The 12,458-nt window shown below is 32.7% G+C and overlaps 1 protein-coding gene across 2 annotated transcripts in view; it reads left to right on the top strand.

The window, feature by feature from the left end:
- Window positions 1–1,156: 1,156 nt before the first annotated feature.
- The window catches only part of LOC136985097 (protocadherin Fat 4-like), a 62,965-nt gene continuing 51,663 nt past the window's right edge, over window positions 1,157–12,458 (top strand). Inside the window, exon 1 of one of the 2 annotated variants that reach the window (XM_067282301.1) lies at window positions 1,157–1,807. In XM_067282301.1, coding sequence (XP_067138402.1) covers window positions 1,750–1,807 — 58 coding nt within the window. In that variant the 5' untranslated portion in view covers window positions 1,157–1,749. The remainder of the gene's footprint in view (window positions 1,808–12,458) is intronic. The other variant, XM_067282300.1, reaches the window with a different exon arrangement.

Here is a 12,458-nt window from a genome sequence, read left to right as displayed (position 1 = left end):
ATTTTTAATAGAATTCTATATCACTTCAGTACACAAATCGAAGAAAAATATAAATATATATCTATAATAATCATCATCATGAGACTGTAACCAATCTGGAACTTTGTATCGTGTTTAAAAAAAAATCGAATCGCGTGATGTTTAATGCTTTACCTCCCCCTTCTGAACGGTCTTTGACTCTGTAGGTTAATCTATTCTCGTTGTAAATAAACCATTTTTATTTTAAAAAATATATTATACATACTGTTATGCATTAGTTTATGTTAAAAGTGAGAGAAGTAATACGGTTTTTTACACGTTTTTCCCGTTAGCAATGCTCTTATACGGTTTAACACGTTCTTGTTCTTACAATATTAAGGAAAAAAGGAGATTTAGAGTGTTTGAGAGAATAAATCGAAGCGGAAATTGTTAATTGAACTCATTTATCTCACACGAAATAAGTTCAAGAAGTCGGAGAACAAAAGGTTCATCAGTCTGTAGGTGCGACGTGAAGCCGTTATAAAGTTTTATTTTTTTCTCTATGTTGATTTTTCAGGTCGATTAAGTATTGTTTAATTGGCTAAAGTTTTTGGGGATTATAAATAGGTAAAGAATATTAAATAGGTTGCTACGTAACGATTATGAGTACAAAAGAATTCTTTAAAAACAAAATGGAAACAATTAATATCAATTATGTCACTATTGTCGTGCGTGCCACCCGTCGAGGTTTATTGACAAATAAGTATGAAAAAAAAATGAATTCATTGTGAACCGTAGGGGTCCTAAAGTTTTGTTTTAATGTAGTTAATAGGGTCTCGCGTGTGACATTACATTAATTATCAATTCTCGCGTGTTACAGCGTTTAAGGTGTGCAGAACCACGTGGAAACGGATCTATTTTAAAGCTTACTATGACGTACAGCCTTTAATTTAAAAAAAAAGAAGGTGCAGTTCTTCCTGTGAATGATTTGTTCGGCAGATACTACTAATGATTATTAATTATTATATGGTTTATACGTCTGTATCATCAAACAGCTCTTACGTACTGTACTGTTAATTCTATTTTTAATTATACATTAGCAACGTATACTGTTTATTATCGATTCTTAAGTTTGGTGTGTATCTTAATTGCAGGTGCAACTGGCAGTAATCACTCGGACGATCAGCGATAAGGTTAATATCCGGTTGTAAGATATCGGAAGAACTCGAACTCAGTTAAGGGCGCAGACATCCCTCTAAGATTTCATAACTAGTCGATTCTTTTTCAGACATAACCTTAGATCAAAGGGGAATAACCCCACTAGTGGCCTACTCCCGGATGAAAAACGGGGATAAATCTCACTACAAGCAATTATTTCGTACCCCAAACAGCGTAATATATACATATTTACATACATAAATCGTATCGGCATCGATTAACGTAACGAATAATGATTTTTTCGTGGGGTAAAGAATGCGACGAGGCGGAGACTGGGTCACGTGTCAGTAAGGAAGCACTCCGATACGAGCACCGTTAAGCGATGTAGGTCGTCTAGTAAACTTGGTCACAACCGCCGCTCACACTCAACCACATGGCTGAGTAGAGGGGAGGGTGGATGTACTGTACATAGCTTTTTTTTTTTCCTTCGTGCATTTCTTCACTGCCATATGACACTCGGTTGAAGCAACCGTATCTCACAAAGGGACTACTAAGTTGTGTCTTGTTTGGACTAGACTATGCCTATCACAAGTAGTAGTTTATAGCGAAGAGATATTTCCAGCACTCAAAAATATGAAGTGTATACTACTTATTTTCTTATTTATACGGATTAAATCAGCCGCTAGTCAGGGTAAGTCTTATCGAATTTTTATAAAATACGAGTTCCTTTTTTCTTTTTATTTTTTCTTAGCAGATCGCTGAACTACCGATTTTAAAAATATCTTAAAAACTTCTTCCTTATAAAATACCTTTCGGGCGTTTCTATATTTATTAACTTTTCAGGTTAAGTTCTATACAATGAAAGAGAACCAATTCGCTCTTATACGCGGTATTTATGGCTCTCTTCCTCGTAAATCATCTCAAAATGACGGGATTTTCGGAGGTTTCATCCCAGATATTTACCAGAAATATTCTATAATTAAAAAAGAAGAAGAAAAGATGATAACCATATTCAACCAAGCATTAAAGAGTGCATTCTCGTTTACAGTAGATTTTCGTTATTGCCCTGTAATTTTAAATTATGTGTTTCGATGCCTACTCGAAGCTTGTAAAATTGGACGGGAACCTGCTAACCCAGTTTGAATGTAAACAGGGATCGAAACTTCATACCCGATCTCTCGTCTTTCCATCGATTTTACGTAGAAAAGAAACCAGTTTTGTAGAAGAATTTAAGTCGATTTAGACATTAAATTTTTAAGTTGTCTCGGTATATATCTCGAGAATCACGTCCAGATCTGTAGCATCGTCTTCTCGCTTTCAAAGATTTTTAGGAGGATTCACACAATTTTTAATGGTTTTTACGGATTTAAAGAAAGTTTTCGGCTCGTTTAACGATTTTAAAGGGACGTCTGCCTCGTCTATTACGTATATTTTACAACAAATAAGAGTTTTTTTCGGCATTAGAGAGTATTTTCCTCGCATCATCACTCGGGGTTCCTCCAGCGCTTTACGTTTTAAATTCGTAAATAATTATCTGGATTATCCCCGCAGCAACGTCTTACATTGTTATTGTAAGCGGGTATCAGCACACCCGGAACGAAACCAGACCCAATCGCTCGCCAATAGCCTAGGTAATTGTATTTTTAGTTATCATACTCTACCTGTTGCCGAGTTATCTAGGTCAGCAGCCCTTACGGTAAAACCTTGTAGCTGACTAGAACCTAGTACAGCATCTCGTCCGTATCATTAACGTTACTAGTGAAGCACGGCAATACAGTTGATGGCTTACAGGAAGGCTTTCCTCTTTTTTTTATTCACCTATGTGCATGCGAATTAGTTATACAATCGGTACGTTCACCGCTCGACTTTTTTTCGGTGCATCTCTTCACCAAAGAAAAAAAGGAAAAATTCAGTAGTCAAAGGCTTGAAGTGAAAGGAAAATTATAGCTCGTCGAGTGTTTTTTTTTTTTAAGTTACAAAGCGTGCGAAAATGTAATAAATTAGTTTCTCATCTATTTAATTTGATAGGTAACCAGGAAAATTCGCCATAGGAAGGAGGACGTGATGCAGAATGTCAATGCTAATTATTCAAAAGAGCGGAACTGTCGGGTAGTTCTACTCAAATATTTAAGGACTTAAATAAGTGAGGAAAAAATTAAATTTTAAAGAAATTTATGTATATAATAGAAACCGGTCATTTTGCAGGTGATTTATAAAAATATCCTTGAGACTTTGCAAGGACATTCGACACTGGTTATATCGGTTTTGTATCTTTTCTGTCGTCTCTTTATCGAACGTTTCGAAGGAGAATTACTCGGTTCGAGCCCTAATTTACTTTCAGCTTACGTATAAAAAGAATTTAGACACGGATGAATCATAAAAGTGGGCGTCAAACCACAATTCGAGGGTGATAACTCAGTAAGACTCGACAGTACACGTTTACGAACGCCCAAAAAATAAGATTTTGTTAAAGCTCGGGGCCATGGAAGACATTTTCACAATTAAATTATTATTTATAGAGAATAATAGTAATAGAAAAAAAAAAGGATTTAGCTTTTATAAATAGGAAGTTAAATTCGAGTTTAGCCGATAAAGGATGTCATTATCTGTGGTTTGAGGTCAAACTTTGAGGTTAAGCTGGACGTGAAAGCAATCCTGCCATCACGATAGATCCGTTTGGATTTAGGAATAAGCCGTTTTTTCCTCTTTAAACTTTAACAATTTGTCGTTTTACCCTTTTAGAATTTGTTTTTTAACCGTTATCAATCACGTGTTTATCGATCGATGATAACTTTAACAAGCTATAAATGTTTATATTACAACACAGGAGGGGGACACACTGGTCTCTCGAAAGAATCAAATTCTAGAGAAATTTATTTCTCTAGAATTTGACAGATGTTGTATTTCTGGTTTCTTTTTTTTTTCGGATCAGAATATCTTTTCTGTAGATTTGGGTCAGGATTTCTTATAAGAATATGATTCATTTTTAAAGAAATTCCTTTTTTTTTTTTTTTTTTTACTTTCACGTTCGACGGATGAAGCGTCTTATAGAATATTAATTGAAGTTGTTACGCGTAACGGATGCCGGCGTGGAAACGTTCCAAAAAATTCTACACGGCCCGATTTAAGAATCGTATACTGTATTTTTAAAATTTTAATTTAAAATTTGTGTAATCTTAACTCTTTTTTGTTGGAGAAAAATCGATATTTTTCTCGTTTCGTTCGGTTAAATTTAGAATAAAAATGTCAGAATCGTGTATCGTTTTATATTTTTCATTGGGAATTTTAAGAAATTTAACGCGAAATTCGGTTAAAATGAAGATTAAATATAGAAGAAGAGTAATTCTTTTTTTTTTTTTATTTTAATAAAATTATTTAAAAAAGAATTGAATTGATGAAAGGTGGAGGAGAATTGAACTGATTTCTGTACGTTAAATTACGTTTTATAATGTTAAAAATGTCATTTAGCGAATGACTTAAAGTTAATTTTTGAATTTGTTTAAATCCATTTTTTATTGAATTTTTAAAATTTTCTCTACGCTTACGTCAAAAATTTTAAATAATGAAGGAAGCAGAGAAGTAAATTGGATTATTTCAGCGTAGATTAGCTTATAAAACGTTACTCGGTTGATCAACGTGGCCGACATTCTTCCCTTTATTTAAATATATTTAAAGTTTACTCCTTTTTTTAAAAAAAAGGAGTAAATTTTAAGGTATCAAACGGCGAATAATTGCAAAAATAGAATTGACACGTACGTTTTTGATGCGTAAAAAATGGCGAAAATTTGAGTTATTTTATTTATAACGTTCCATTTGAATTGTCGGCTCGTAAATTTCATATAATTCGATTGTTTTCGGCACGAAAAACTACACGAAAATTCGGTCGTTTCAATGATATTTCAACTCGTAAAACGTTACCTTGTGATTATATATATATAGAAAAATTACGGTTATTTTGCATTTCGATCGAGCTTAAAACGGGGGGAAAATGGCGTAAAACTCGTTACTTACGTCTCGATAAGAAAAGCTCGTAAAATAAACTAGTAATAACGTCAAATATTATGTGTAAGTACAATTATTTCGGTGTATAAAATAACGTGTTGTGCGTGGCGTGTGGCTACTACGACTTTACAGTTTTATATGATTGAATCGTTTCCATTGTGTTTTTATAAGGCAGAATTAAGCTTATTTAATTAAAAACTTTAGTATAATAAATCATTATTTAAAATTTAAGAGAAATACGCATTAAATTTATATGTTTTCTGATGCAGAAAATGTTTAAGAAACGGATTTATGTCTCTCGTTATACCGTATGTCATTAACATACATCTGCAGTTATTTGTGTTAACGTTTTTCTTCTTAATAACTATAATAGACGACTATAACTAATAACTAGTTCTTAATAACTGTAATAGCACTATCAACGGTGCTAATGGCTCAATAAATATAGCAAAGATTTCATTTATAAATGTAAGACCATAGACAAAATCCAGTTACTCCGATAGAAGATTGGAAAGGAAATGCCGTCGTGTGAATAAATGGAGGAAACTTGTTTCTATTTTAATCCTATTTTAAACCGATTTTCTGTTATCCGAACAGAAAAGAATCAAAATTTCAATTAATTATTATAATATTTATCAATTTTTCAAGTGCTACCCGCGTAATCATCCGTAATGAAGATCCTTCATCCTCGTCATCCGCATCTATTTATATAGAGATGCTAGCTACTTGCTTATATGAAGTTTAATTAACTTTTCGATTAAAAAAAAAGTTAATCTTTTCTATTTTTAACCATAAAAAATTAAACTGAAATACGACTAAAATAGAAATAATTATTCGCGCTGTTTAGTGAATGAATATAACAAAACTTGGTTTATATTTATTTAATTACGCTTAAAATAGGGAAAAATGACAGGTAATAAACTTCGTGTTGTTTCTATTTATAACAAAAACACTCGTATTTCGTCAAATTTAGCAAATTTCTTGTTTAAATCCGAGGCCTTATCAACAGGAACTGGTGCGAAATCTATCAGATTCGTATATTTCAATCGTGTTTTACAATCATAAAACGTCTCCCCGCTGAACTAAAGCAGTAAAACCCGATGTGTTTCCACAGTTTTAAACGTGTTTCTACTGCTAAAACGTCGATATAGTTGTCGGCCTCCTAAAATACTATCCGCATAACAAACAAATTGTTTCGTAACGTCTTTGTAGGTCCCCTGACCAATAAACGTAACAAAATGGAGGCATTCTTCCTTCCGATTTTTATTGAATCGCTCTACAAATTATGTATTTGTAACGGTAAAATCTTCGTATCTGTTCCATTGTTTTACATCATCACGATATGAAGTATTAAAGAATAGTATCTGGTCAATCTTATCAATTATAAACTTCCAATATACAATGTATAGGTTACGCGGAAGGTTAAACTTACAATTCTTCTAGCTTTTGACGAAGAATAACTTATTGTGTTACAGCTATTTGCCTCGGGGCAATGGTAGAGCTGAAAGGAGCGTAACAATAAGCCACCCGTCGTTAAGGGATATGAAAATTTTCTATGCCACAAAAGAATGCCGTCCACTTCACTTCTGTGTGTTTCTATACTTCTTAACACTTCAGTATATTGTGTAGGGATTTTAAGAATTCTAAATACAGAATAGGGAAAGTAATTCGAGTCTGAAAAAAAATACTTAATTAGGATGACCAATGCAGGAAATTGTCCAGTAAAAGTTGTTATCCTTGACTAGTCCTACGGGGCTGGGTGGATCCTCGTTTAACGGTTTGTTCCAAGAAGTCAGCGTGACTTTTTAAAAAATATTCTAGCTATTTTAATTAAATTAATCTTATTTTCGGAGGTTAGATGCGTTAAAATTTGCTAGAAAATTAGTAGAAAGTGTTAACATTTCCCCCCTTTTTGATTTGTTGTTTTGTAGCTTGTTGCACCGTTTCGTACCGACAGGAGAAGTCGCCATTTTTTTTTTCCCCTTCTCTCTTCTGACTGATGTTATAGACAAGGCCGCAGCACCAACACATCTGTAAATTAAATAAACACATAATTTTTTTTTGTAAAATTATTATTTTCCTTTAGAAAAGAGTTAGTGTAACCTGCAGTCTCAGCTGGATATTCTCAGAAGTGTAGCTTGGCAGCGATGGTACTGTACTGCTCTAGTTTATTATAAGGGGTTTCCCCAACAATAGGGAACTGTTCGGTAATTTAGGGAAATTTTAGTATTTCTTTCTAAAAGAGAGCATTAAAAATTAACATAAATGTAAAGGTTTTTTTCGTTATTTTTTATGGGAGAAATTTTGTAAATTTTTTGGCATTAAGAAGCATCCAATAAAATTAAAAATAAAAGAAAATGCGATTACTTAAATAGGCTAATTATTTTAATAATAAGCTTTATCATAATGTAAAGAACATAATATTAAAACTTCTAAATATAGAAAAATATATAAAAAATAATAATAATAATAAATGACCTGCTGCATAATGTATGTAATTAGAACTTTTTAAAATAATTTAATAAATTATTGGAGTTATAGGAGAGGTTTTTTTCTTAGTTATTAGATTGTTTTCAAGGAGTTGTAAATACGGGGTAATTTTATTTCTGTGATATGGTAACATTGTCAGTAACAGATAGACGGAGAACGTGAGAATGTTGCTGATTTATAGCTAGAGATAGGCCTTGTTACGTTATTCCTATTTCGGTTGTTGACGAAATTTAGTGCGGAGGTTAAGGAGGTCAAGGTTTCTATACTAAATATGGTCATCCCCTCCTATTAATTGTCTTATATAGTAAAGTCTGTTATGAAAGGAATCGATTATAATGCCAACGTCGTGCTTTTCGACTGTCGTTACCAAAATGTTACGTGTTTCTAGGGTCCACCAGCAGATTTGAACCAGTTTCTTTTTCCAGTTGAAATCTCGTAGCATAGAGTTTTTATGCGGCCATAAAAATAATTACGTGTTTGGAAGAATCTTAAGAAGATTTAGAGTTACGTGAAGTAACGTAGAGCATGCGGAACGGAGGGGGCAAGGGATACTTAACCCCCCCCGTGATCGAGCGAGTTTGCAATCGAGATAGACGGAGAATTTAATTCTTTGTACATATATACAATAAAACCTGCCAAACCGGAAAAATATTCGGTACCGTGCGAGTCCGTTTCACGCAGGTTTTACTGTATTAACTTTTATTTCCTTTATATTGTAAATTTATATACATTCTTTATTGAAGCAATAATAAATAAAGGGACGTGGTGATATGTAGTATACGAATTGTTCGAAAAAACGAAATAAATAATGGAAAAAAGTGCACGGAATTATTCGTAGACAGTAAAAAAAGGCGTCAATGAAGGCGCCATAACGGTAAATTTTAACGCATACGACATATTTGTCATGCATTGTTATTAAGTTCTTATCTTGCCATCAATCAAAGGAAGCAAAGAACAATTAATGTAAGAAAAGCAAGTTTGTTCCATATACCTTCCATTTAAATAAGAAGAAAAAAAAATTGTATAGCCTATTTAAGCTGTATAACAAAGTAAAAAAGATTCATTAGCGACTTTCGACCTTCTTAATGAACGTTTTCTTCACGAATTAAAAAGAGTGCGAATGTCTATAGTTAATTTTCCAGATGAATACAATCGTGCATCGCTCCATTGACGGGAATTTTCATTTCGTAAGAGGAATTTTAGGGATTTTATTTGGTTATTTTTTTACCTATAGAGTTATTTTTGGCATATCGTAATTTTGGCGTGATAAAAAAATGGCGAAAAAGTTGGTCAATGTTGTCAAGAGTATCTAGGTCAATTATTGGTTGTACAATTATAAAATATAGTTGCATAACCTTGATTGTTTATCATAAACAAGGTTTTAGGCACCCAGAATGTAAATTTTATTAATAAGACAATATATAACAACGGGTAGATAATTATAGTAAGTTCCTATTGTATGCACGATTCAGGCCAATGACTTACGTTTCGGAAAAATTTCTTTGTAATTTTGAAAATTATAAATACATTAATCGATTAAACATTCGTACGGCATCATTTTAGAGTGACAAATTAATTAAAAGCAAGGAATTTTTGAAATATTTTAATCTTAAAACACGCATATATTCTAATTTGTAAGAAAATTGGATCTTGTTAAGAATTCACCACAAAATACCAATTCCTGGGTGTTTATAACTGGAGCGTAACGTTGCACAGTTACCGAAAAACTCTTAATTAATAACCAAAACGTATCGTATAGTTACATTTTAGGACATTTTACAGTTGACTTCTATACCCTCCTGGTAGTATCCACGGTCGCGCATCCGTTACATGAACTTCGACATTAACTTTTTAATAAGAATATTTACTCATCAGTAAAAGATATCTCGTTTTATTTAGCACACTAAACTGCGCATTGACGAAATTATTAAAAAGCGCATTAATATAAAACGAAAACTGAATGAAATTTTTCATCTAAAAAAAAAAATGAGATGTAGGAGATTACGTATCAATCTCACTCGTCAGTAAACAACATTAGAATGAGGAATATACGGAAGTGTTACTCTACATTATCTCTCGAGAACTGTCAGGTTTTTTTATTTTCATTCCTGCATTCTTTTTTTCCTCATTCGAACTTTTGTCTTAAGACCAGGGAACAATTTATGGTCGACTGCAGAACCGGACTATTAGCAGGAACTGGTCTTTTAACGTGTGATTTAATGAGATTTTAAATGTTCACAAGAAAAATTCCATGCATGATTTATTATTGTGATTAATCTAATAACGGCAAAAATCAATGCGAATGAGTTTATCTGAGTGTAGCGTGTCTGAAAGTAATAAACAATGCAGAACGCGGATGCCATATTTTAGCTTCTGACACAAATCGCAACTTCCTACGCGGAAGTATAATCTTCTGAATCATTGTTTGAAGGTATTATCTCACAAAATGAGCTTAAACTAGGAATGCTTTCTTCCGGATAATGTGAATTTTATCCGGAAGCGACGTTTACAGTTTTAAAAATAGCCACATGTTTTGGCAAACTAAGTTCTTATTACACGTCTTTAATCCGTTGATTTAACTTATGATCTAGAGCAACTAAGGTTAAATTTTGTGTAGAATATCCTAATTCCGTAGACGTAAACGTTAGGGCTATTTTAGATAGCTGAAAATAACACCCAGCCATTAGTTACTGTGTGTTTATTCTAAGTTTGGACTGGACTATTTATCATGCAGGCCGACTCTGGACTCTATTTACTTAACTAAAAAAAAACAAGTAGTCGGTAGCAAGATGATAGTTCATTAGTTATCGGACTACGCGTTATCGAATAGAATTTTTATGCGTTATCACCGACAATTCTAGATTTTAATTAAGTTCTATTATAAATTTTACGCATTTTAAGAGGATTATGAATTCAGGAAAGTAAATTAGAGAGAGGTGCTCATTGGGCAATATATCCACTCTCTGAAGTAATAAGAAAATAAGTGGTTCTGTAGGAATTCTAAAAAAGTCGAATGATTGCATCAAAAAATAACGCAATATTATTCAAATCGAGGTATAATTCTGTGTTTTATTACATCATATAACCCTGAATTTCTTATTTGAATTCATCGATGAAACCGGTGGATTGCATAATAGATCCATTAATACGTCACGAAGCTCTGTCCACTTTGGCACCATCTTTTTAAACTAAGTATCAAATAACTATTTAAACTTAGGCTTATCTAATTCAGTAACAGTTTAAAATTCATTAACGTTTTCTAATATTAGAACCATAATTGTATCATTCAGTATAATGCTTCTATTTTAAAACACTAGATAACACTAGATATTTAATTGAATTCATATCTGTCATCTACAAGAAGTGTTACTGAAGCGTTTACTGGTGTCCACGATAAAGATTTATTGAACCAAAATAATAATAATAGTAATCAATGGTGATCTATAGTCGGTTAATGTTACTTATGGTTCCAAAATGGAGGTTCGTCTCTGATTCAAGGGAACAGAAGAAAGAAAACAGTGGGGACGCACGTTCTAACCTAACTTAAACTATTCTAATAAATTACCATAATTATTACCAACCAAATTATTAGAATAGGTTAGATTAGGTTAGAACGTGCGTTTCCACTGTTTTCTTTCTTCTGTTCCCTTGAATCAGAGACGAGCCGCCATTTTGGAACCATAGGTAACATTAACCCTATAGTCGATACTCATCTAAAAACAGAGGTTTTTAAGGACCGCATCATTTAGAAAGCTTTAAAAATACTTTACTTTTGGAATTTATAAAGAAAAAAAGTACCCTTATGCAAAAAACAAAACTATTTTGAAACGTTGCAACTTTGCTAAATGACTTTTTAGTGACTCGACCCAATGCTAAACCGGAATAAAGAATTAGTGTTTTTTTCTTTTTTTCTAGGTTTTTTAAAATTCCAAAATAGACTTGACTGACATTAGCAGGATTTTCTTGACAACTTTTTTAATATACATATGTATGAAACATCAACGAATTTTATGGTAGAGCAAAGAAGGGGGAAAAAAGCGTAGGAAAAAATCCAGAATGACCCCGTAGACTCGTAATGAAACCGTACCTTAACTGCTTACAAGTCACATAAAACATCCGTTAGTGTCATGTGACACTCGAGAAAATTCGTAGAAGTAACTTGTTAATGAATGTATTGAACGTTGTAATAAAAGTAGCAACTGAGATAACTCTTCAAAATAAACTGTTAACGCAGGAAATGGTATTTGATCGTGTTTTATTTTATTTTTTAGAAAAATCTTGTTTCTGTTTCAGAACTGTAACGCGAAAGGTCAGCAATCAGGTCTATAGTTTTACAAGGGCGAGGCTTATTTGGGTCTCTTCCTTGTAGTATAATTAATTAATATCCGTTATCGGAGATTGAAGTGGATGATGATGGAGAAAACACAAAACTTAATCCCGATCGTCTTGTGCTTTTTAAAAAAAAAAAAATCAATTGGAATAGTTTACGTGTCATTAAAGGGACGAAAATATCCACGATGCCGCCCAAAAGTTGAATAGCCTTTCTCTCCCTCCCTCTCGGAATAATCTACATAATTAGGGTGGATATATAAATGTAGAGCTTTCATTCAATAAATCTATAACACGTTTTCACTATTTGGGTGTTTTTCTCTTAACAATGGTATTTTGTCTGCCATCGAGTATAAGGAGATTGTTCAACCTGCCATGAAAAATAATGCCTTCGATATCTTAAAACGTGTTTTTTATTGTTAAAAACTCGTTAGTTTTATTATAATTGGCATCCTTTAATAAAAATATATAAATTTATTTTAATATATAACTCGGAATTCTCCAATTTACGCTCGAAAGAT

Source organism: Centruroides vittatus, unplaced genomic scaffold, assembly GCF_030686945.1.
Source record: "Centruroides vittatus isolate TY-2023 unplaced genomic scaffold, ASM3068694v2 contig_950, whole genome shotgun sequence".
NCBI classification, from domain to species: domain Eukaryota; kingdom Metazoa; phylum Arthropoda; class Arachnida; order Scorpiones; family Buthidae; genus Centruroides; species Centruroides vittatus.
Note: the sequence above shows the minus strand (reverse complement) of the source record. Positions and strands in the feature narration are given on the sequence as shown.